The 27,463-nt window shown below is 44.5% G+C and overlaps 2 protein-coding genes across 4 annotated transcripts; one reads left to right on the plus strand and one right to left on the minus strand.

Moving 5' to 3' along the window:
• LOC115129816 (excitatory amino acid transporter 5-like) lies at positions 1 to 19,372 on the plus strand. Its single transcript, XM_029660552.2, has 9 exons — positions 1 to 2,076; positions 3,467 to 3,546; positions 6,583 to 6,798; positions 10,573 to 10,826; positions 11,047 to 11,146; positions 11,506 to 11,934; positions 12,216 to 12,350; positions 12,468 to 12,582; positions 16,536 to 19,372. Exons 1-9 carry the CDS (start codon positions 1,912 to 1,914, stop codon positions 16,695 to 16,697), a joined length of 1,656 nt encoding a protein of 551 aa, XP_029516412.1. The 5' UTR covers positions 1 to 1,911; the 3' UTR covers positions 16,698 to 19,372.
• A 1,071-nt stretch (positions 19,373 to 20,443) lies between these two features.
• LOC115129823 (ELAV-like protein 1) lies at positions 20,444 to 27,176 on the minus strand. 3 transcript variants are annotated; one of them, XM_029660566.2, is made up of 7 exons: positions 27,060 to 27,176; positions 26,101 to 26,312; positions 24,543 to 24,726; positions 23,448 to 23,551; positions 22,396 to 22,549; positions 22,082 to 22,307; positions 20,444 to 22,000 (listed from the first exon to the last, which is right to left on the minus strand). In XM_029660566.2, exons 2-7 carry the CDS (start codon positions 26,134 to 26,136, stop codon positions 21,676 to 21,678), a joined length of 1,029 nt encoding a protein of 342 aa, XP_029516426.1. In that variant the 5' UTR covers positions 26,137 to 26,312; positions 27,060 to 27,176; the 3' UTR covers positions 20,444 to 21,675. The 3 variants fall into 3 exon arrangements, with proteins under 3 accessions (XP_029516426.1, XP_029516425.1, XP_029516427.1); XM_029660565.2 differs by having other exon boundaries at positions 24,510 to 24,726; XM_029660567.2 differs by lacking the exons at positions 23,448 to 23,551; positions 26,101 to 26,312; positions 27,060 to 27,176 and having other exon boundaries at positions 24,543 to 24,630.
• Between the last annotated feature and the right edge of the window lie 287 nt (positions 27,177 to 27,463).

Raw genomic sequence — 27,463 nt, forward strand, 5'->3', positions numbered from 1 at the left:
TGGTACTGGCACTGACCCTGTATATAGCTTCCTGTCTGTGGTACTGGCACTGACCCTGTATATAGCTTCCTGTCTGTGGTACTGGCACTGACCCTGTATATAGCTTCCTCTCTGTGGTACTGAACACTGACCCTGTATATAGCTTCCTCTCTGTGGTGCTGACACTGACCCTGTATATAGCTTCATCTCTGTGGTACTGGCACTGACCCTGTATATAGCTTCCTGTCTGTGGTACTGAACACTGACCCTGTATATAGCTTCCTCTCTGTGGTGCTGACACTGACCCTGTATATAGCTTCCTGTCTGTGGTACTGAACACTGACCCTGTATATAGCTTCCTCTCTGTGGTGCTGACACTGACCCTGTATATAGCTTCATCTCTGTGGTACTGGCACTGACCCTGTATATAGCTTCCTGTCTGTGGTGCTGGCACTGACCCTGTATATAGCTTCCTGTCTGTGGTACTGGCACTGACCCTGTATATAGCTTCCTGTCTGTGGTACTGAACACTGACCCTGTATATAGCTTCCTCTCTGTGGTGCTGACACTGACCCTGTATATAGCTTCCTGTCTGTGGTACTGGCACTGACCCTGTATATAGCTTCCTGTCTGTGGTGCTGGCACTGACCCTGTATATAGCTTCCTGTCTGTGGTGCTGGCACTGACCCTGTATATAGCTTCCTGTCTGTGGTGCTGGCACTGACCCTGTATATAGCTTCCTGTCTGTGGTGCTGGCACTGACCCTGTATATAGCTTCCTGTCTGTGGTGCTGGCACTGACCCTGTATATAGCTTCCTCTCTGTGGTGCTGGCACTGACCCTGTATATAGCTTCCTGTCTGTGGTGCTGGCACTGACCCTGTATATAGCTTCCTCTCTGTGGTGCTGGCACTGACCCTGTATATAGCTTCCTGTCTGTGGTGCTGGCACTGACCCTGTATATAGCTTCCTCTCTGTGGTGCTGGCACTGACCCTGTATATAGCTTCCTGTCTGTGGTGCTGGCACTGACCCTGTATATAGCTTCCTGTCTGTGGTACTGAACACTGACCCTGTATATAGGATCGTCTTTTATATCTTATTTCTCGTGTTTTTTTGTGGTTGTTTTTTTAATAGTTGTTTTACCAATTGGTATTGAATACAGCACTGTTGGGTAGGGATTGCAACTTAAGCACTGTACTTGTTACCAATAAAATAAAATATATATATATTTTTTTGCAAATACTGTAACCAATGGAACTTTCTGAACTAGAAATGTCTCAGTGTAATTCAATACATGTAGAGATACAAATAAGATGGAAGTTAAAAAAGAAAATAAGAACAACACTCTGCTTAATGGGAGTAAGAGCTGAGTGTCAGGGACTGGTACTGACCTAGAACCTGGTAATCCCACGGGGATGTTGTGTGTGTGCCTGAGTCTCCAGGAAGCCTTATTGTCAAGGGCTTAATCTGCTGAAGGAGACGGAGGTTTACAGAGACTTACTCTGTCCACTTCCACCTCCTCTCTAACAGCAGTTTAGATCATCTAGTGTTTGACTGACTGACTCTCTGGCTGGACGCACAGACAGCCAGTCCTGCTGCATCGTCAGCTATCCTTCAGTTTCTGCAGTGGCCCGGGATCGATCCTTAGTGATTTCACTGCCTTGACTCACCACATGAACCTTTTAGATCAGGGATCCACCTGAAGCTCTTGAAGTTTTCTTGTGAACCGTCAAGCAGGACTAGAGACATATTTCAAGCCAGGACAGGATACTGAACAGGGACCTAAAGGGAATCAGGTGGGACCCAACAGTGACTCGCGACCCTCCGGTTTGGGAATCATTCGTTGACTGGACGTAAGGCAGGACCTTGGGCCTCCAGTCCTGTCTCTTCTCTCCTCTCTTTCCTTCAGCCTGTGGAGTAACTGGGCCTCAGGATGGAGTGCATAAAACACATTATAAAGAGCATGGTCTCTGTGACGGTTTGGGCATACATCAAGGGCTACTGTAAACGCAACGGGCTGCTGACGCTCTCGGTCATCGCCGTTGTTTCTGGCTGTGTGCTCGGATTCTCCCTCCGCAGCTTCAACCTCTCCACGCAGGTACGGAGGCGCGCACGCACACGCACACACACACACACACACACACACACACACACACACACACACACACACACACACACACACACACACACACAGCTATTGAGTCATGCAACAAGGTTTTGGCTCTAGTGGGCCTAAGGTGTATAGCACTCAGGCATCCTACAGGGAGCTTTGGGTCTTAGACAGGGTGGTAGTGTTAACACAGAGGGCTCTGGGTCTTAGACAAGGTGATAGTGTTAACATAGAGGGCTCTGGGTCTTAGACAGGGTGATAGTGTTAACACAGGGGGCTCTGGGTCTTAGACAGGGTGATAGTGTTAACACAGGGGGCTCTGGGTCTTAGACAAGGTGATAGTGTTAACACAGAGGGCTCTGGGTCTTAGACAGGGTGGTAGTGTTAACACAGAGGGCTCTGGGTCTTAGACAGGGTGGTAGTGTTAACACAGAGGGCTTTGGGTCTTAGACGGGGGTAGTGGTAACACAGAGGGTTTTGGGTATTAGACGGGGGTAGTGTTAACACAGAGGACTTTGGGTCTTAGACAGGGTGATAGTGTTAACACAGAGGACTTTGGGTCTTAGACAGGGGGATATTGTTGACAAAGAGGGCCTTGGGTCTTAGACAGGGGGATATTGTTGACAAAGAGGGCCTTGGGTCTTAGACAGAGGGATAGTAAACCACTGAGGGGTTGGTTGAGAGGGCCTTACACTGGCATAGTGCAGACGGAGACCAAAGAGAGCGTGACCAGCAAGACACTTTCACAACACATAAAACCCTGTCTCACAAAGCTTGTACCATATTGTTGACATGGGAAACTACTCTGACTGCAGATCGATAACTCCTGTATTGAATTCATAACAGATGCAATACAACAATATCAACTGAACCATAACCTGCACATGCCAGTTATACAGTACTGATTCATCTAGCCACGGTAGAGGCTGGACTTCTCAACTGCTCTACCTGGGTCAATAGTAACCATGGTGATCCAACCCTTGACATCCACTATTTCAGTAGTGGATTAATGGGTCAGCAGCTTTTAATTATCTGAAGCACTGTTGTAATCTGCATCCGCGCTAACCTCAACCTGTCAACAAATACACAGCATCAAGCATAGCCCAATGGGAAAGCACATGATCTGAGAATGATTGATTGAACTTTATTAGTCATGTAAAATCATGTAACACAATGTAAAACAATAAATATATAACATACCAGGCACCATACCAAGAAGTGGGTTTGACTTAGCCTGGTACAATGGAACAAATGGAATAGTCCCTAAAGTTCAAACTTTGCACACCTCATGTATTTTACCTACTGTATGTATTTGCCCCAGGTCTGCCATGTACAGCTTGTCCCCTGACCCAGAGTGTTGTGTCTCTCCCCTTTCCAGGCTAAGATCTACTTCTCGTTCCCTGGAGAACTGCTGATGAGGATGTTGAAGATGCTGATCCTGCCTCTCATCACGTCCAGGTAACACATCATCACTACTGTCTGTTCCCCATGTCCCTACTGCTCTTCTCCCTGGTCTACACCACAACCCATGCTACTTCAATAGAACGCTCTGTACATTTATAATGGAATAAAATGCTAATCGAATACTCTATGGATTCTAATGGAATACAACCCTAAATGAATCCTCTCGGAGTCGTAAAGAAAGAGAATGCGATCAGAATGCTGTACGAATCCTGATGAAATAGAATGCTATGAATGCTCTATGAGTTCTAACGGAATAGAACGCTAAATGAATACTCTAGGGCACATATGTCAGAGTCAAGGCCCGCGGGCCACATCCGCCCGCAAGAAGGTTTTTTACGGCCCCTGGGATGATCTTGATTTATTATTAGAACCGGCCCGCAGCAAGCCGGCAGCCCGCAGATCTTTTACACGCACCAATACTACATTTCCCACAATGCAAAGGTGACGCACCGAGCAGTAGGCTGCTTCATTTCAATATTTATTGGCACAGCAGTCGTCAGCATCACAGTAAAATTAACTTTCAGATACCCATCAAAAATGGCAAAACGGAAGGTGGATACTGAGAACCGGGGGTTTCAAACAAGGTGGGAGTCGGAGTATATGTTCACGAAGGTAGCTGGAAAACCTGTGTGTCTTCTGTGTGGAGAAAGTGTGGCGGTACTGAAAGAGTATAATCTGAGACGACATTATGAAACGAAACACGCGGACAAAAACAAGAATATGGACATGGAACAAAGGCTACAAAAGGCAGAGGAATTAAAACGAGGCCTCAAATCTCGACAGGCTCTGTTCAAAAAAGCCAAATCACAAGGCCAGGCTGCTGTCAAGGCCAGTTTTATTTTGGCAGAAGAGATCGCTAAATCAGCCCGGCCATTTACGGAGGGGATTTCATCAAAAACTGCATGATTAAAGTTTGTGACGAAGTTTGCCCAGAAAAAAAGGCAACTCTTTTTAAATGTGAGTCTGAGCAGAAACACCATTGCCGAGAGAGTAGACCAGTTGTCCATCAATCTAAAAGAGCAGCTTGTGAAAAAGGGAAAAGATTTTATTGCATATTCCTTGGCTGTGGATGAGAGCACCGACATTTCTGACATTGCCCAGTTGTCAATTTTCATCCGCGGAGTGGACTCCAACCTAAGCGTGACAGAGGAGTTTTTGGCTTTACGTCCTATGCATGGCACAACTACGGGGCATGATTTGTATGAAGAGGTGTCAAGATGTGTAAATGAGATGGAGCTGCCTTGGGAAAAACTCGTGGGTTTGACAACCGACGGAGCACCTGCGATGTGTGGACACAGGAGCGGACTGGTGGCGAAGATACGGGAAAAGATGCAAGAGGAAAACGCGACAGGTGAGCTGACAGCTTATCATTGTATCATACACCAGGAAGCGTTGTGCGGTAAAGCCTTGAAAATGGAGCATGTAATGAGCATCATCACGCGCACAGTTAACTTTATCAGAGCCAAAGGTTTGAATCACCGCCAGTTCAAGGCATTTCTGACGGAGTTAGAAACGGAGCATGGTGATTTGCCTTATCACACAGAGGTGCGATGGCTAAGCCAGGGAAAGGTGCTTCAAAGATGTTTCGAGCTTCGTGAGGAGATTTGTCTGTTCTTGGACAGCAAAGGGAAAGACACAACACAACTCCGAGGACGAAATGTTTCTGTGTGAAATGGCTTTTCTGTGTGACATTACGAGTCATCTGAATGCAATAAACTTGCAGCTGCAGGGTCGGGATCGTGTCATCTCTGATATGTACAGTACAGTGAAGGCATTTAAAACCAAACTGACTCTGTGGGAGACGCAGATGCGGAAAGAAAATTTGAGCCACTTTCCCAGCTGCCAGACCATGAAAGAGAAGCTCTCTACCAGTGCGTTCCCGAGCACACAGTTGGCTGATAAAATAGGTATGCTTGCCGCTGACTTTCGACGCCGATTTGCTGACTTTGAAGCACAAAAAAGCAGGTTGGAACTGCTCGGTAACCCATTTGCTGTTGACGTGGAAAGCTCACCACCAAACCTCCAAATGGAGTTGATTGACCTCAATGCAATGATGCACTGAGGGCAAAATATGCGGCAGTGGGTGCTGCGGAGTTCGCCCGTTTCCTCCCGGCACAATGCCCCAGCTGCGCATCCAGGCTGCTCAAACGTTGTCTATGTTTGGCAGCACATACCTGTGTGAACAACTGTTTTCTTTGATGAACCTGAACAAAACATCACACAGAAGTCGACTTACTGCTGAACACCTCCACTCAATTCTGAGGATTTCTTCAGCTCAGAGCCTTACCCGAACATTGATGAACTTGTGGAAAAGATGGGACACCACCAAGTATCACCCTCAACCTCAAACAAGTGAACATTACTGTGCAATCACATATTTAGAGTTTTTACTCAGTTCAAGTTTAAAAGTTAAAATTTAATATTTGTTTTCACTGCATGTTACTTCTCCTTAAACAAAGTGTTGTTTTTGATTAATAGATTTTTGCACTTTATTTTTTTGTATTTCAATCCAATTATATTTTAAAAATATTTCAGTTGAGTGGATGATAGAAAATTGCTATTATTGTTTTTTCTTTGAAGTAAATTTAGCCCACTTTTGCTAAAATAGAAAATATAGTCTACTGATGGTGCCTTGAATACCGGTTTCTTTCATTTAATGTTCATGTTATGGGGATATTTATATAAAGGAAATTTGTCTTTTGTGTCTGTTGAAAATTAAAGATTACTGACAGAGCCATAAGAAAATATTGCTTTATTTATCTGATCATATTGTAATATATTTGTTAGGTTTTCAGTAGGTTCAATTAGGTTCACTAGACTATATGCGTCATTTAAAAAATTTTCAATGAACATTCGAACAGTCCGGCCCTCGTCTTGTAGCTGATTTTTTTATTTGGCCCTCCGTCCATTTGACTTTGACACCCCTGCTCTAGGGGTTCTCATTAGATAGAATGCCATCAAAATACTCTCTGAATTCGAATGGAATACAACACTGACTGAATGCTCTATGAATCCTAACTCCGTGGCCAGTCTGATGTCGGGGCTGTCAGCCATGGACACTAAGGCCAGCGGGCGGCTGGGGGTGCTAACCATCACTTACTACCTGTGGACCACCTTCATCGCTGTCATCGTCGGCATCATCCTGGTGCTGGTCATCCACCCTGGTACGGGCACAGAGAAGGACGGGCACAGAGGAGGGTCAGGGCCCGTTATGACTTCTGCTGACGCTCTGCTGGACCTCATCAGGTACATATGCACACAAGCAAGCATTTACCCACACACGCACGCATGCAAACACGCACGGACAGACACACACACTCACAAATGAGCACATTTGCACATACACATGGTGAGGGATTTTGAGCGGCATATTTGAATAGGGTGGCCCACAGACACATTGCCTCTATCAGTAGTTGGCTGTACCAGATTCCAGAGTTTCCTGTCTTTAGTCAGTCTAAGATGTTTAGCTCCCTCCTCCACAAGACTCAGGCAACAGATTCTGACTGCTCTGCTAATACAGATGTTTGAAAGAATAAAATATTTGATATTCGTATCTTCCTGTCGGGGTTTGTGTGGATTAACCCATAAATAAACCAGCCAATCAGTCAATTTAGTGAACTCCAGTTTACCTCAGCTAAGTATAAACCATAAAGGTTTTGTAGGGCCGGGATTCAACAAAAGGCACGTTGTATACAAGAGCATTGCACTATGGAAAAATGCACCTTGTAAAGGCAATGTTCCTGGCGTTGGTGGATATTGCATTCATGGTGAACGCTGCGGATGTCAGCTCAAAGCGTAATTTACTTTGAAAAGTCAAGGGCAATGGGTTTGTCCACAAAGCGCCTTTGATTGAATCCCCAACCTGGTCTCAGAGCATTTTGAATTATTCTGTACGTAAATAGGTTGTAAATAGCATTTAAAACAACAACACCAGTACAAGGTCATTTAGCTCATGTGGCTTGAGGCATTTGCACGTTTGGGACTATTCTATTGGTTCTATTGTTCACATTCACTTCTGAAACAAGTCAACACTCCAGAGGGCCATGTTAATAATAGGCATCATTAGGGGAGAGTGGGGTAAGTTGAGCCATTTTTCACATTCAGTATCACTCAGTTCAGGGAAATACAGTGTTATCTCTAACAAAGATACTGTATCTACATATATCTCAGCATGTATCCCTGGAAGAACATAGCTTTTCCGAAAAAAAGTGGTCTCTTGGCACAACTTACCCTGGGTATGGGGTAAGTTGAGTCGTGGGACAGGGTAAGTTTAGCCGCCTACACATTTCTCTACTGAATTAAATATTACCACGACTTTTTAAAAACTATGTCTATCTTTATTTCCCAAACACAATTCAACACAATCACTTTTTTTGTATTTGAATAATTTTAAGCATCTTTTAACACAGACCTAATTAACACTGTCCTTTTAAAAACTCTTTTAACATAGACCAGGCCCTGTAGTTACCTCATATCCCAGCAATAATGCCTTCCATTACAACACTTCAATTTGCTCAACTTGCCATGGCTCAACCATTGGTTCGACATACCACAAGGCAAACATTTTGACAGTATTAGCCCACACAGCTACGAGGATGCACTTTCATGCAGGTTCAGGACCTCATATTGAAGCTTATAGAGACCTCAATAAATGTTTTAAATTATCTACTTTGGTTTAGATACAAGCATCATGGAACCTCTAACACAATAAATTCATTTGAAAATCCATTTTTTGGACCTAACATTCTTACCACTTTTCCATGTGGTTTCTTCCTTCACAGGCTCCATAAAATCATGACCTCTTCCTAAATATTTGGTCAAATTATACATTTGGTATGTGGTTTCCAAGAAACAAGGGTGGCTTGACTTACCCCTTTGGCTCAACTTACCCCGGTGACGACTAAGTCTCTATCTTCTCAGAACACACCGTGTCCTAAATGATTTACCCAGAACACACTGCAGGGCGGTCGAGGACCGGCAGTGGCTTAGGCCCTCCGTGTGAAGAATCCTCCAAAGCCCAGAGGATTATGGGTATTTTTAGTGAAAGCTGTGTACGGGTGGGCGGATGTAGGCTGTATGACTGTCAGAGGTGCTTTAGATCATTTGTCACACGTCTGATAGGCTGACTGGCCCTGGGGCAGTGGCCTTAACATGATCCTTTATGAATACAGGCCTCCTATTGATGAGGACTCTTAACCACCAACACAGGCAACCAGCCTGGAGATGTTACCACATTGTGACATCATTCTTACAACTTTATTATTATGTTTTTTTTTAAAGTTTAAAAAAAAATTTACCCCGTTTTTCTCCCCAATTTCGTGGTATCCAATTGTTTTAGTAGCTACTATCTTGTCTCATCGCTACAACTCCCGTACGGGCTCGGGAGAGACGAAGGTTGAAAGTCATGTGTCCTCCGATACACAACCCAACCAAGCCGCACTGCTTCTTAAAACAGCGCCATCCAACCCGGAAGCCAGCCGCACCAATGTGTCGGAGGGTACACCGTGCACCTGGCAACCTTGGTTAGCGCGCACTGCGCCCGGTGCGCGATGAGACAAGGACATCCCTACCTGCCAACCCCTCCCTAACCCGGGCGACGCTCGGCCAATTGGGCGTCGCCCCACGGACCTCCCGGTCGCGGCCGGTTACGACAGAGCCCGGGCGCGAACCCAGAGTCTCTGATGGCACAGCTGGCGCTGCAGTACAGCTTAAAGGGATACTTCTGGATTTTGGAAATGAGGCCCCTTTATCTACTTCCCCATTCAGATGAACTCGTGGGTACCATTTTTAGGTCTCTATGAAGGAAATTATAGGTAGCTTCACAAGCCAATGCTAACCAGCGTTAGCGCAATGACTGGAAGTCTATGAGAATCTGCCAGCATGCTCTCTGTCCAGGGTCTTGTTAAGTCTTTCTGAGACAGAACACCTCTTGGCTTCTGGCCGGACCAGGAGAAATTGACCCTAATCAGGATAAAATTGAGACGATAACAGAAAGCAGATACCCCAACCTTCTGACATGTTATAACCTCAGTGTGACTTCAGGACAGGGCTACCGGACAGGGCTACCGGACAGGGCTACAGGACAGGGCTTACCGGACAGGGCTACAGGACAGGGCTACCGGACAGGGCTACAGGACAGGGCTACAGGACAGGGCTACCGGACAGGGCTACAGGACAGGGCTACAGGACAGGGCTACCGGACAGGGCTACAGGACAGGGCTACAGGACAGGGCTACCGGACAGGGCTACCGGACAGGGCTACAGGACAGGGCTACAGGACAGGGCTACCGGAAGACAGGGTCAGCAGAATAGAATAGATTGGTTTATTATCACCCCCATTACTCAGGGAATAACTCCCATCATATAAACAGTATTATTATCACCCCCATTACTCAGGGAATAACTCCCATCATATAAACAGCTTTATTATCACCCCATTACTCAGGGAATAACTCCCATCATATAAACAGTTTTATTATCAACCCATTACTCAGGGAATAACTCCCATCATATAAACAGTTTTATTATCAACCCCATTACTCAGGGAATAACTCCCATCATATAAACAGTATTATGATCACCCCATTACTCAGGGAATAACTCCCATCATATAAACAGTTTTATTATCAACCCATTACTCAGGGAATAACTTCCATCATATAAACAGTTTTATTATCAACCCCATTACTCAGGGAATAACTCCCATCATATAAACAGTATTATTATCACCCCATTACTCAGGGAATAACTCCCATCATATAAACAGTTTTATTATCACCCCCATTACTCAGGGAATAACTTCCATCATATAAACAGTTTTATTATCAGTATTATTATCACCCCATTACTCAGGGAATAACTCCCATCATATAAACAGTTTTATTATCAACCCCATTACTCAGGGAATAACTTCCATCATATAAACAGTTTTATTATCAACCCATTACTCAGGGAATAACTCCCATCGTATCCAATACTGTGGTAGACTTTATGCTTTACATGTTATTCTCCCTTTGACAGGAACATGATTCCCTCCAATCTGATAGAGGCAACTTTTCAACAGTACCGTACAGACCTGGTGCCCATAGTGGCCTCCAGTTTGGTGGAGTCCCAGGCCAACTACGTCTACGTGATGCCCGACCACAACAACCCTCAGCTGGGCCACCCGGTCTTCCTGGAGATCACCCCAGCTCCAGACATCAAGTACAAGATCATCCCTGGCCACAGCTCTGGCATGAACGTACTGGGGATTGTCATCTTCTCTGCTACTATGGGTGAGAGTGAGAGTGAGAGAGTGAGAGTGAGAGTGAGAGTGAGAGTGAGAGTGAGAGTGAGAGAGAGAGAGAGAGAGAGAGAGAGAGAGAGAGAGAGAGAGACACACACACACAGTATGCATGAATGAACACACACAAATGACATACTGGATACACAAGTACACACACACACCCTTCCAATCACGCCTGTTTCTGACCCTGTGTGTTTTCTCTGTTGCAGGTCTGCTCCTGGGGAAGATGGGCGAGAGAGGCGCTCCATTGGTCAATGTGTGTCAGTGTGTCAACGAGTGTGTTATGAAGATCATCAATGCTGCCATGTGGTGAGTTGTTGAGACACACAGCAGTCACCTGTCTGAACTCTCATTCACATGTAAAGGTCTGGTAATCCTGATCTGGAGGATTGAGAATGGGAGGATTCATTTAGATTGAGATTAGAAGTGGATCTCACCAACACATCTTCCTCCCTCCCCCATAGTCATTAGCTCAGTTTCTGTCTGCATTTCAGGTGTGGCAGGTCATCAAGGTGAGCCAGGTCAACCCAAAGCTGCTTTACTTCGTAGGAAGCCCAAAACACAGGTGGCATGACAACGCCTGGTGAACAGAGACAGAATCACAAGGGCCCGTTGCTTGCTTGCCTCATTTATTTTGAGGTATTTATAATTTATTGATCTTTTTCCAGGTATTTCCCTTTTGGCATTGTGTTCCTGGTAGCAGGGAAGATCCTGGACATGCATGACCCCGCCCACCTGGGAGAGAAGCTGGGGATGTACTTCATCACAGTGTTAGCCGGCCTGTTTGTCCACGGACTCATCCTGCTGCCGCTCTTCTACTTTGTAATCACACGCAAAAACCCCTTCACCTACATCAGAGGCCTGCTACAGGCTCTGGTCATCGCCCTGGCAACCTCCTCCAGTTCTGCCACCCTGCCCATCACCATGAAGTGTCTGTTGGAGAACTGTGGAGTGGACAGACAGATCGCCAGGTTTGTCCTTCCAGTGGGAGCCACCATCAACATGGACGGGACAGCCCTCTACGAGGCCGTGGCAGCCATTTTTATCGCTCAGGTCAACGAGTACGAACTGGACTTTGGTCAGCTGGTCACCATCAGGTCAGGACTGTCTACACAAGCGCTCTCGCTGTCTCTCACACACACACCCTTAGTTACCTCCTGTCACAGCAGCCACACACACACACCCACCCTTAGTTACCTCCTGTCACAGCAGCCACACACACACACCCACCCTTAGTTACCTTCTGTCACATCAGCCACACACACACACCCACCCTTAGTTACCTCCTGTCACAGCAGCCACACACACACACCCACCCTTAGTTACCTCCTGTCACAGCAGCCACACACACACCCTGACCCTACGCTTGTCTCTTCAGTATCACAGCGACAGCGGCCAGTATCGGGGCTGCTGGGATTCCGCAGGCGGGCCTGGTTACCATGGTGATTGTCTTGACCTCTGTGGGGCTTCCTCCCGCTGACATCACACTGATCGTGGCCATCGACTGGGTCCTGTAAGTGTCTGACCGTGAGAGAGTTTGTGGACTGAGTCCTGTGAGCATCTGACAGAAACCCACCATAGATACTTTAAACAGTAAATCTAAGTTCCCTCTGTTGGTTGTGTCTGGCAGGGATCGTTTCAGGACCATGATCAATGTGTTGGGAGACGCTCTGGCTGCAGGCATCATGTGTCACCTCTGTAAGAAGGACTTTGAGAGGAGGGAGTCAAACGCTAACTCTGCCCGGGTAACAGCTCTATACCAGCTTTACACTGACCCCAGCCCTAACCCCTCTACAATACAACTATATACCACCTTTACACTGACCCCAGCCCTAACCTCTCTACAATACAACTATATACCAGCTTTACACTGACCCCAGCCCTAACCCCTCTACAATACAACTATATACCACCTTTACACTGACCCCAGCCCTAACCCCTCTACAATACAACTATATACCACCTTTACACTGACCCCAGCCCTAACCTCTCTACAATACTACTATATACCACCTTTACACTGACCCCAGCCCTAACCCCTCTACAATACAACTCTATACCACCTTTACATTGACCCCAGCCTTAACCCCTCTACAATACAACTATATACTACCTTTAAACTGACCCCATCCCTAACCCCTCTACAATACAACTATATACTACCTTTAAACTGACCCCAGCCCTAACCCCTCTACAATACAACTATATACCACCTTTACCCCAGCCCTAACCCCTCTACAATACAACTATATACCAGCTTTACACTGACCCCAGCCCTAACCCCTCTACAATACAACTATATACCACCTTTACACTGACCCCATCCCTAACCCCTCTACAATACAACTATATACTACCTTTAAACTGACCCCAGCCCTAACCCCTCTACAATACAACTATATACCACCTTCACCCAGCCCTAACCCCTCTACAATACAACTATATACCAGCTTTACACTGACCCCAGCCCTAACCCCTCTACAATACAACTATATACCACCTTTACACTGACCCCAGCCCTCACCCCTCTACAATACAACTATATACCACCTTTACACTGACCCCAGCCCTAACCCCTCTACAATACAACTATATACCACCTTTACACTGACCCCAGCCCTCACCCCTCTACAATACAACTATATACCACCTTTACACTGACCCCAGCCCTCCAACTCTACAATACAACTATATACCACCTTTACACTGACCCCGGCCCTAACCTCTCTACAATACAACTATATACCAGCTTTACACTGACCCCAGCCCTAACCCCTCTACAATACACCCATATACCACCTTTCCACTGACCTCAGTCCTAACCCCTCTAAAATACAACTATATACCACCTTTAAATTGACCCCAGCCCTAACCCCTCTACAATACAACTATATACCACTTTCACACTGACCCCATCCCTAACCCCTCTACAATACACCCATATACCACCTTTCCACTGACCTCAGTCCTAACCCCTCTACAATACAACTATATACCACCTTTACATTGACCCCAGCCCTAACCCCTCTACAATACAACTATATACCACCTTTACATTGACCCCAGCCCTAACCCCTCTACAACACAACTATATACTATATTTACACTGACCCCAGTCCTAAACCCTCTACAATACAACTATATACCAGCTTTACGCTGACCCCATCCCTAACCCCTCTACAATACAACTATATACCACCTTTACACTGACCCCAGTCCTAACCCCTCTACAACACAACTATATACCATATTTACACTGACCCCAGCCCTAACCTCTCTACAATACAACTATATACCATATTTACACTGACCCCAGTCCTAACCCCTCTACAATACAACTATATACCAGCTTTACACTGACCCCAGCCCTAACCCCTCTACAACACAACTATATACCATATTTACACTGACCCCATCCCTAACCCCTCTACAATACAACTATATACCACCTTTACACTGACCCCAGCCCTAACCCCTCTACAACACAACTATATACCAGCTTTACACTGACCCCAGCCCTAACCCCTCTACAATACAACTATATACCACCTTTACACTGACCCCAGCCCTAACCCCTCTACAACACAACTATATACCATATTTACACTGACCCCAGTCCTAACCCCTCTACAACACAACTATATACCATATTTACACTGACCCCAGCCCTAACCTCTCTACAATACAATTATATACCATATTTACACTGACCCCAGTCCTAACCCCTCTACAATACAACTATATACCAGCTTTACACTGACCCCATCCCTAACCCCTCTACAATACAACTATATACCACATTTACACTGACCCCAGCCCTAACCCCTCTACAACACAACTATATACCAGCTTTACACTGACCCCAGCCCTAACCCCTCTACAATACAACTATATACCACCTTTACACTGACCCCAGTCCTAACCCCTCTACAACACAACTATATACCATATTTACACTGACCCCAGCCCTAACCCCTCTACAACACAACTATATACCATATTTACACTGACCCCAGTCCTAACCCCTCTACAATACAACTATATACCAGCTTTACACTGACCCCAGCCCTAACCCCTCTACAATACAACTATATACCACCTTTACACTGACCCCAGTCCTAACCCCTCTACAACACAACTATATACCAGCTTTACACTGACCCCAGCCCTAACCCCTCTACAACACAACTATATACCATATTTACACTGACCCCAGCCCTAACCTCTCTACAATACAACTATATACCATTTTTTACACTGACCCCAGCCCTAACCCCTCTACAACACAACTATATACCAGCTTTACACTGACCCCAGCCCTAACCCCTCTACAATACAACTATATACCACCTTTACACTGACCCCAGTCCTAACCCCTCTACAACACAACTATATACCATATTTACACTGACCCCAGCCCTAACCCCTCTACAACACAACTATATACCATATTTACACTGACCCCAGTCCTAACCCCTCTACAATACAACTATATACCAGCTTTACACTGACCCCATCCCTAACCCCTCTACAATACAACTATATACCACATTTACACTGACCCCAGCCCTAACCCCTCTACAACACAACTATATACCAGCTTTACACTGACCCCAGCCCTAACCCCTCTACAATACAACTATATACCACCTTTACACTGACCCCAGTCCTAACCCCTCTACAACACAACTATATACCATATTTACACTGACCCCAGCCCTAACCCCTCTACAACACAACTATATACCATATTTACACTGACCCCAGTCCTAACCCCTCTACAATACAACTATATACCAGCTTTACACTGACCCCAGCCCTAACCCCTCTACAATACAACTATATACCACCTTTACACTGACCCCAGTCCTAACCCCTCTACAACACAACTATATACCAGCTTTACACTGACCCCAGCCCTAACCCCTCTACAACACAACTATATACCATATTTACACTGACCCCAGCCCTAACCTCTCTACAATACAACTATATACCATATTTACACTGACCCCAGCCCTAACCCCTCTACAACACAACTATATACCAGCTTTACACTGACCCCAGCCCTAACCCCTCTACAATACAACTATATACCACCTTTACACTGACCCCAGTCCTAACCCCTCTACAACACAACTATATACCATATTTACACTGACCCCAGCCCTAACCCCTCTACAACACAACTATATACCATATTTACACTGACCCCAGTCCTAACCCCTCTACAATACAACTATATACCAGCTTTACACTGACCCCAGCCCTAACCCCTCTACAATACAACTATATACCACCTTTACACTGACCCCAGTCCTAACCCCTCTACAACACAACTATATACCAGCTTTACACTGACCCCAGCCCTAACCCCTCTACAACACAACTATATACCATATTTACACTGACCCCAGTCCTAACCCCTCTACAATACAACTATATACCAGCTTTACACTGACCCCAGCCCTAACCCCTCTACAATACAACTATATACCACCTTTACACTGACCCCAGCCCTAACCCCTCTACAATACAACTATATCATACCATGTTTAAGTGTGTTTGAATCTGCTCTTTGACTAACTGTGTTCTCTCTGTGTGTGTGTGTGTGTGTGTGTGTGTGTGTGTGTGTGTGTGTGTGTGTGTGTGTGTGTGTGTGTGTGTGTGTGTGTGTGTGTGTGTGTGTTCTGTGCAGAGGGACACAGTGATCTCCTTCGGTGGCCAGAGTGTCCAGAGTTGTGCCCTGTCCGAGGCTCCTCTCATGGACTATGCCCATCGCTGTGACTATGTCTACGAGGTGGAAGGCGACTGTGTCACAGAGAAATCTGGCCCCACCTACAACCTGTGTCAGGTTTAGGAGAAACCCGTTCCCTGTTACAATCTTTGTAACCTTTGTAACAAAGAAACCGGTCCCCTTCTACATGCAGTGTCACAAACAAACCCGTCCCCTGCTACAACCTGCGTCACAGACAAACTCTGTTTGGTCTGAGACACTTTCCCTGGACAGACAGCAGGGGGCGCTGCCCGCCTTCAACAGAGACCTTTCTATTCACATGAATATACAGAGTTGTCCTGATATCAATGGCTTTGGACTGGGGAATTACAATGGGACTGGGAAACAACCCTGCACTGAAACAGAGTTCGCACTTTTCTGATGTGCATTTATCAGGAGTTGACTATAATGTCCTCTGATGGATCAGTTGGCTGATGGTGTGCTCACACCACTAAGTCACTTTGGTTAGTGTCTGGTAAATGTTCAACATTTTACTGTCTGATGATCACACCTGTGCCATGATGAGGAAGCAGGTTTTCCTCATCGTTTTGTGACTGGCTAGGCTACTGTAACCTACCAGTGACAGGGACTTATACAGTAGGTCCACTAGGGTGCACGTTATGTCCGAGTCAGTTTTCCTTCTTTAGCTCAATGCAGAGTCTGCTCAGGACACCATTTTGCTTCCATAATGTACTGCAGTGCAGCACATTTTCTAGGCAACCAGGTGGCATTATGGACACCATTTTGGTTCAATATACTGGGGACTGTAAAGATAGATGGCAATAACTTTCACAGAGTTTTTTGAAACCTTGTTTGGTATCAGAATGGCTATGGATACTTGCATGAAGATACAATGTTTTAGGGCAGGAGTATTCAACTCTGACCCCATGAGGTCCAGAGCCAGCTGGTTTTCTGTTCTACCTGATCATTAATTACACCCACCTGGTGTCCCAGGTCTAAATCAGTCCCTGATTAGAGGGGAACAACGAAGAAAATGCAGTGGAACTGACTTCGAGATCCAGAGTTGAGTTTGAGGGTTCTAGAGATATAGAACGGTAGTTTAACACACAACTGTGAGTATGAATATTGTTTATTTAGTAATAGTTTTTTTTATATGGTTTAAACTTAAATGTTGCACTTGCACATTTTTCATTTTTATTTTGCAGTCAGGTTTTGGAGTTGCCTTAAAATGTTCTCAATAACCAGTCACCGTTGCTGAGAATGTTGCAACCATGAAAGTGCTGAAATTGATAGGATTTTATACTGAAAATGAGTTTAAACATAGTGACTATGGGTAAAACCCCTCATTGCTACCTCTTGTCAACTGAACTATAACAAATACAGAACGGATAACTGATATTTCAATGTCTTATTGGTAGATTTACAGTAGATTTCACTGTGATGTACATCTTTCAACACCTAGGATCTTGAAGAAACTCCTCAAAACGTTTTTTATAGAAATGAAACATTTGTGTACATGCAAGATACTTGTACAGTTATTTTCTAATCCAATTTGAAGTGTAATGATTTGAGCATAACATTTCCCCCACCCCTTCCTCACAGTACACACAATAAGCCAAAAGGATGATCCTGCTGAGCCTTAAAGCTTTCAGATATTTTATTCAATGTAATTGTGTGCTAGACAGGTTCTGAACAGGCCTTCCTTCAAAACCAAACAGGAAATCAAAATGAATCCATTCATAAAGTCAAAAGGAAAAAAAACTCCCAACACGAAGAATTTACAAACATGTAAAACTACATAAGTCAAATAAATTACATCTTTGTGCCTCTGCTGTTGCAACGTTCTTCCATCTCTCCCACATAAATTAAGGCTAAAAACAGAGGTTAATCATAATCCAGTTATTCTTGTAACCTCACTAGCATTTCAACATAGTAGCACTCTGAGAAGCAAGAGCTGATTAGTAGAACTCAATAGAAAAATATCAAAAGGATGAGAACAAAAAGTCAAGCAAGTGAACCACTCCCCCTCTAGTGCCGTTTCCAGTTCAGAATAACCACTCTCTGGTAACGTTTCCAGTTCAGAATAACCACTCTCTCTCTAGTGCCGTTTCCAGTTCAGAATAACCACTCCCCCTCTAGTGCAGTTTCCAGTTCAGAATAACCACTCTCTGGTAACGTTTCCAGTTCAGAATAACCACTCTCTGGTAACGTTTCCAGTTCAGAATAACCACTCTCTCTCTAGTGCAGTTTCCAGTTCAGAATAACCACTCTCTGGTAACGTTTCCAGTTCAGAATAACCACTCTCTCTGGTAACGTTTCCAGTTCAGAATAACCACTCTCTCTGGTAACGTTTCCAGTTCAGAATAACCACTCTCTCTGGTAACGTTTCCAGTTCAGAATAACCACTCTCTAGTACCGTTTCCAGTTCAGAATAACCACTCTCTCTCTGGTAACGTTTCCAGTTCAGAATAACCACTCTCTCTCTGGTAACGTTTCCAGTTTAGAATAACCACTCTCTAGTACCGTTTCCAGTTCAGAATAACCACTCTCTCTCTGGTAACGTTTCCAGTTCAGAATAACCACTCTCTCTCTGGTAACGTTTCCAGTTTAGAATAACCACTCTCTAGTACCGTTTCCAGTTCAGAATAACCCCTCGCTAGTAACGTTTCCAGTTCAGAATAACCACTCTCTAGTAACGTTTCCAGTTCAGAATAACCACTCTCTAGTAACATTTCCAGTTCAGAATAACCACTCTCTCTAATACCGTTTCAGTCTGGTTTCTAGGCTGTTCCCAGAACCCAGATGAAGCCTACTCCTGGACATAAAATCATGCTCAATGGAGAATCTCTATTGAAAGTCCAGGAGACAAGGCCCTAATTTTCTAAGACAACCGTCACCCATTATGGTGAAGGTTAGGACTGTGTAAGGGTAAACTGATCCTAGATCTGCTGCAGCAGGAAACTAACTAAAGCCAGTTGTCTGATCCTGTGTTGTGGTGCTGCTGTGGTCAGTTATTTTCTCTCCAACAGACTACATTCTCAAACCTACATAGGAAAGGCCTTGGTGATGAAAAGTGCACAACCAAGATATGTTAAAAACAGATGTAGGAATATTCGCTTAATGTCAAACCCAACCGCCAGTCTTCTTCCCGATTACAGAGTCCTCTTATTTTAAGTCTAAAAACGTCACTTGAAAATGCCTGGGTTTAGCTGTTTTTTTGGGGGGGGGGGAGGGGGGGGGGTTACCCGCTTTTAGGTTATTGCACATTTCTAAAAAAAAAAAAATGGCTCACTTTCTCAGGGTGAATGTGTGTTTGTTGGCTGCAAGGCAGATCAAAGAAGGTCCATAAGTGACAAACTGCCTCCTGCAGTACCTGTATTAGAAGACTCCTTATGGGTTTCATCACTTACCTACACACGCACCTTTTTTCCCCCGCACCATTGGTTAGAGCCTGTAAGTAAGCATTTCACTGTAAGGTCGACACCTGTTGTATTCGGCGCAAGTGACAAAAACTTTGATTTGATCAGTAACTCCTAGATCCTATTAACATGAAGAAGGACTCCCATCTTTGAAAGCCCTCTGCCTCATGTTTCACACATAAGTTTGAATGAAAATAAGGCCAACGTCTGAGGTGTTTTATACTGGAGACTGCATCCTCTTGACCTTCAGACCATCTTGGAGTCTAGCTAAACCTTATGTTGACCATTCAAACGTCCTGTAATATCTCAATGGGAGTGCGGTGAGTAGTGTCATACTGTAGTGTCATCATATTAGCAGTCTGGTGTCTGTAGCTCTACAATCTAAACAGAAGACCCCAACGAAAAATCCCAAACCAAATCTGAAGAAATAAAAGAAACAAAACCAAAATGTTGAGTCAAATCTAACTAAAATTTAATGATTGCATATGCAAAGTAAAACAATCAAAACAAATCTATACCAACAAAAATAAATCACAAAGGCCATAAATTCTTCTTTAGCTTGAGATGAGCATAAAAACTTAAATAAAAACTCTTCCAACTCTCCGATCAGTAATCTACGCTTCAACGAAAAAAGAAAAGTTAGTCTCTCCGAAAGAAAATTCAAGAAAAACATCAAAAGATTGACAACTTTTTCTCTCTTTTTTTTTTTACAAAAACAGAAAACTGGATGAGAGTGAGCAGTGTTGCTCCACTTTGTGTTAGATTCAGCCTTCGTACCGGTTATTCAGATGCCCAAACTATTACTGGTGAGGGGAAATGAGTCATAACAGTAAGCATCTTTCCCTATTCACAAAAGCTTCTCAGAGGACTGAATGCTGATCTAGGATCGACAAGGCCAAACTGATCCTAGATCAGCATGTGAATACGGGCCCTGGGGCAGTTAGAGCATATCCTTCCATTTCTTTGGTCCTTCTTAAACACTTTCCTACTTTAAAATCTCCAGACCTTTTTACATGGCCTCTCAGAGATTCAACTGTTAAAAGACCCCCAAAAACGGGACACGCGCTGCTATGTAATGGTACCATTCAGTACCTAACTTGCTGTGTATAAAACGGATTCTGCAAGGTGAGAGAAGACCAATGCATGGTTTACATCAAAACGGCTGACATTATACAATAAGGATTTAAAAAGGGCTTTTCTTTTAGAATGGCTGGAGACAGTGGATGGCTTGACAGGGTAGGTAACTTAAGGCATCTATTTCTACACTGGAACCAGAGTCTAAGACCGCATGCTTCCTCCTACAGTGGGGGACTAGACGTATGACTGTAGCGCATCCTTCTCCAAGTCCCTACCGTGGTCCTACCATTCATATGGCACATAGTGACACTAGTTTAGTCTCACAGGAAAAACAATCTAGTCTTGAATTGTGAAATTGGTCACCATATCAGGATGGACATTGATAACTGCGTTTGGAACATCCCAAATCATGAGTAAAAAAACAAAAAAAACAAGAGATATCAAACTCAGCCTAGACTCTGTTAGACTAGTACAAAGATGCAGAGTGAGAATGGGCTTAGTGAGAACGCTAAAAACAAGTTTGTTTTGTCAAACGGTGGCAATTTACCCTCCATATTAGAAGCCTGGCGTGAGGTTTCTCCCCCCCCACCCCCCACTATTTCTCTCTACTTGTGGCCTTTGCTGGTCTTGAACGACACCTGTAGGATCTTGTCCCCGAGGCGGTAACCATTGAGGCTGCCGATCGCCATTGCGGCCTCCTCGTAGTTCGTCATGGTAACAAAGCCGAAGCCTTTGCACTTGTTGGTGTTGAAGTCGCGGATGACCTTGACGTTGGTGACGGCGCCGAAGGGCCCAAACATCTGCCACAGGATGCCCTCATCGGCGTCCTGGCCCAGGTTGTAGATGAAGATGCACCAGCCAGCGGTGGCGTTCCCCGGCACACTCACCCCAGACATACCGCTCATATGGTCCACAGACATCGGAGAAAACCTGGGGGAGGACAGAGGGGGCTAGGGTTACTCATTTTAGAGAACCTGAGAGGGGACAACACTTCCAGTGTGTGTGTGTTACCTGAATCTCTGAGCCTGGTGGTGAACTGGCCCTCCAAAGCGGCGTCCCTGGTTGTGGTAGAGCTGCGATATGAGCTGAGTGTTCTTGGCCTGGTTGGGACTGGCAGCAAACTTCACTGTGATTGGCTCAGCAGATCCGGGGGGTTTCTGTCCGTTAAGGTCTTTGATGGCGTCCTCGGCCTCCGCTCGCTTGTCAAACCGGATGAACGCCACCCCCCGAGACAGGCCTGGGAAAAGAAATGAACAGGACAGGTTCAGCTGAGAGACAGGGAACACAGCGGGGCCTGGTTCTAGAGTGTGTCTGTGTGGTCCTACCTGAGGCCTGGTCGACCAGCACACGGGAGTTGATGATGCGTCCGTAGCGAGCGAACATGTCCTCCACGTCTTTCTGGGTCATGGTCTTGGGCAGGCCACTGATGTACAGGTTGGCGTCTTTAATGGTGTCAGAGCTCGGCCGCGCATATGAAACCTAACACCAGAGGGCAGCACATAGCACATTAAACACCACTGACAATATCAGTGTGTACTACTGAGGATTACACACAACCCCCAATTATATCTAGCCAGAAATTACTTCAAAAGTGGATGTTGGAAGGTTGTTTTTATTATGTTTGTATATCTTTATGCAATCCTGGTGAATTCATGTTTTGTAATTGCCCTATGTTTTGAATTTACAAAAACGTGAGTTTACTTTTAGAATGAGTAATGTTTTATCATGAGTAATGTCTCCAAAACTAGAAAATTAAATAGTGAAAATGTGATTTTTACATAGAAAAACTATTCCCGTAGTAAGCTGTGGTGGGAAATAGCGAAGTAGCACTTTCCGAGTGTTCAAAATTACGTAGACAACAATTATAGTAACAAAATCAACATCGGGAAAAACATTCTCTCTCGTACAAAACCAAATAAAAAGTTCCAAACTTAAATGATAAATTAACGTGTAAAAATTTGAACCTGAAGTAGTGGTGCCGAATAAAGAAATTAAAATAAAGTTTAATCTTCAATAAGGCTGAAAATACGGTTGCACTTCTCTACTCCATCCGTCAGAAGCGGGGCCAGTGATCTATCAGATATAGTCCTGTCTAACATAGACCCACACTAACGCCGATTCCCAAATCCAACCCTAAACCACTGGCACTACATGCCCTTCTGAAACTAAATGGGATGGTATCAGCAAAGGGCAAAGAAAGGCTAACATAACACCATATTGCTAACACCCACACAATCCTTTCAGATCCATAGGAGGGCCTAGGAGGAAGCGTCTAGGGGTGGATTTGACAGTCAGCCTCAGTAGAGAAGGGCTAGTTTAAATGACACGACATGGTTGGGTTGACACAGTACTGTAGGAACACCTTATTGCACGTTACCTTGATAGTTTTAGACTGTAGCCTTAGTCCATTCAGAGTATTGATAGCTCTTTCTGCATCGCTAGGGGTAAGATAGTTAACAAATCCGTACCCTAAACTGTGGCCTAGAGAAAAAAAAAAGGAAAACAATAAAATAAAATAAAAAAACGTTGTATAGTTTCAAATAAATCGGCACACTGGTCAAATAAATGATTAAACAAAACAAATCTACACAATGCATGCTAGTCGTAAAACAAGCAGATAAAAAAACATGAGCTGGCGCACACCCAGAATAATAGTGTGTGGAGGTGCTGACTAACGGCAAATAAACTATCAAAAATAAAGAGAGTTGCACACTCCATGTGTAATCTCCCAGCAATTTAATGGGTATTTACCAACGTTTCCAGCACCCTGAAGAAGGCACATTGATGCCTAAAAGTTGGTAAATACCCATTAAATTGCTGGGAGATTACACATGGAGTGTGCGACTCACTTTATTTTGATGGTTTATAGTCGTAAAACAAGTAACAAAGAAATAGGCTTCAACCAAACTGGACTGTTTTCCTGGAATAAGGAAAGCCGAGCCCATCACGGACAGATCGAGAGCATGGGTAAATATCTACACCAACAGCCTTATACAAAACAACTATGTGGAATACCTCATATCAAGTTTAGGAGGACAAATGTTCAAATTGCAGCGAGACATAGTCCTAAACAGAACATATGACATAAAGTTGTTTGCATAGATACTACAAACATCTCACCACAAAGTTACTAGTGAGTATGTCAAAGATGTCTCATCAGCAGTTCTCATACACCTACAAGAGGCAGACAGGGCAGTATACCAGTTACTGTACACACTGACTGGTTGGCTTGAACAAACATGTTATGGAGGTGCCCTTTGTAATAGATCAACAATTATGGGGGGTCCCCACGGTTTGTTAAAGGTACCCACCCCTGAGTCGTGTTCAGTAGGACGCAACATAGCAAAATGTTCACCGAACACACCCCTGTAAATGTGAGCCCTACACGCAGCAGACTAACTCCTCCATCCATTCTACTCCAAGGTCAGAGGTCACACACCTGTAGTGAATTGTGGGACAAGGTGTTCCGTACCTGCCACTTTGTCCCGTATGAGCTTGGCGGACTCCACCTCGCCAATGCTGCTGAAGAGGCTGCGTAGCTCGTCCTGGCTCATGCTCTGGGGAAGGTAGTTGACTATCAGGTTGGTCTTGGCATCCGTCACCTCATCTCCTCCTCCCATGTGATCCTCGTAGCCGTTGGACATGTCATACACCTCCTGGGGAGGGAGGGGAGAGCAAGGGCACAGTTAAGGAAGATAAACAGGCATTCAGAAGTAAACCAGCATGGCTGAAACGTCAACGGGATGCAGATTTTAAATCATAAAAGGAAAACAAAACGTTTCTACAATTCTACATGCAACATTGTAAACATAGTATCCTAATCTACAGAGCTGAATTACGCCCCAGATGTAGGAGCACCATGGTGGATGGCAGCAGTGACTGTAGCTCCTCTTACCCACAAGTTAATCACCTGCAGTGCTTTCACAGCCAGACTCAACTCTCAGCTACTCTCTACATAATCATGGACCAGGCATTATCTTAAAACACGCCTATACCCAGCCAGCCCAGACACTGCTCTGGTATAAGAAGTTGAGATCCAGAGACCACAAAAGTCACAGAACATTGAGATGATTCTATTGTGTAGAATGGAGAAACTCCACCTGTCAGCCCCACCACATTTCACTTATTTCTGCAGTGTTCGAATCACTTCATCCCACTGACCAAGCCTGGTTGTGGTCTGACAGAGTTCTAAACCAGGGGTAACCAACCATTCCTCCCAGAGAGCTACTGGGTGTGCAGGCTTTTGCTCAAGCCCTGCTTTGAGGTGTTGATTAGTAGAATCAGCCATCATGGATGTTAGATCCTGCCTTGTGAGCAAACACCTGCTTACCCAGAAGTGTTGTCATCTGATGAAAATTAAGCTATTTTCTGCTGAATGTGTTGCACTAACGTGTGTTCTGTGAAGCAGAACTATAGTAGCAAACCCCTCAATCACTCAACTGAAGCAACAACAAAAAACAACTTTCAATATAAAAAAACTCAGGTGAAATGGTTTAAAACAGATTTTTTTAATGGTCTGCGTTTTGAAAATGCAGATTGAACTCTAACACAGTGGGAAGAGGGTTAGCTAGCTGCTACCCCTGTTCTGAATATTGCATCCCCTTGACCAGGCCTCAGTGCTGTGTTCTGACAGAGCTCCATTCATTCAGAGGGGCTTATCTGATTGTGTATTCTGTGGGGTAAGACAGTTAGCCATCCAGCAGGCCCTTGGATGAATGAAACTCCTGTATTTCACTAATAAACATGGATGACCAATACTGATGGGTCTGACTATGAGGATAATTTCTATGCCTTTTTCTCTACTTGCGAGCAATAATAAATATTTATACCAGTATGTTAATAAGCGTAGGAGTGTATATAGAGTGATATTGAAGCCCCAGTGTTTATCAATACATTTGAAAACCATGGGCCAACACACAACATATTCATGCAATCTGATTAAATAGTTAGCTAGCTAGATTACGATTGTTACAATATAATTACTTTAGGACTGATCTAGATCCTCCCCTAATGGGAAAATTTATACTCACTTTTAGGTACCTGATGTGGCCTCTTCGAACAGCCATGAAGACCCCTCACTGCTCCCAAAGCTGGAGGAGGTATCACAAACAAAATAATGTATATGGGACAAACAAACAAAAAAAATAGGGGTGAGGAGGGGGTAGGGTTTGTTTTCAAATAAAATTAATAATGAGCTAAACAAAAACGAAACGATAAATTGGGCCTCCCCCTTCTGACGCACCTGTGAAGAAGAGCAGAGCATTATTTTGTTAGTCCCTGAGTGGCTAACTAGCCTACGACCACTGAGCTATTACGACTGTTATCTTGATGACGTATGATTTGTGGCATGTTTCATTAGCAACCAGACTATACACAGTAGCTAGCTAGCACGTTGGCGAACTAACATATTAGCCAACTACTGTAACTAGATTTGGCCTGTTTGTGGCTAACGTTGCCTCATCGAGCACTACGGTAGACAAATGAGAGCAAAACATTCATACCGCAACGTTATAGTTGCTAGTTTGTGTGAGCTAGCTAACGTTAGTACCTAGCGAGTTGTATAAATATCTAGCAACTTTACGCCAGGGGGCGTGAACACTTTGGTTGCTTACTAGCTGGCTAGTTAATAACTAGCTAGTTTGCTAAATGCAAAAGGAAGAAAACAACATTTCCTGACGCAAAGCAAATGGACATTGCCCTGCTAATTAACGTTAGCGAACACATTGCTGCAGGAAAACGTTAACTAGGCCATATGCCCACCGTTCCCTTATTTTCGCGAGCATGTGTTGAATGCGGTCCCTCTCTCCCACCTAAAACTCCGACACCTTGTTCAGGGCCTTGTTATCTACAGTTAGCCACCTAGCTAGATTACTGGTGGGGCCTCCAAACCCGCATTGCTGGCATTCAGCTTTGTTGTAAGCAGAGCGAAATGGTAAATCAACTGGATTACTACAACATAGCTAGTTCGACAACCATATAGCTAATTTACCAGCTTTTTGTCGTTGGTGCTTTCGCTGTTCTTGTCTGTCAATCGTTCCGTGTTTTTTTTAGCTAGCTAACGTTAGCTGACAGCTCCTTCTTGCAGGCACCAAAACCAAGAGGACCGCTGACGAAAGCAGATCCACGCCCACCTCTGCAGATGATTTGTTACTGCCCTTGTCAATTACAGATGTGGCAACTACGGGCACTTTGTGTCCTCAGGGTCAATTTGGGGGATTTTATTTAAACATATATGTTAAATTCACAGTACAATCACCCCAGATATTTTGAACACCTCTCTATCAGGTATTTTAGCAACTTTTCAGATGCATTTTATACCTCAATTTCACTGTTTTGTCCTTTTGAGCTTCTACTATGTTTTTCTATGAGAACACGTTAATAATTACACATGTC

Source organism: Oncorhynchus nerka, linkage group LG5, assembly GCF_034236695.1.
Source record: "Oncorhynchus nerka isolate Pitt River linkage group LG5, Oner_Uvic_2.0, whole genome shotgun sequence".
Taxonomy (NCBI): Eukaryota; Metazoa; Chordata; class Actinopteri; order Salmoniformes; family Salmonidae; genus Oncorhynchus; species Oncorhynchus nerka.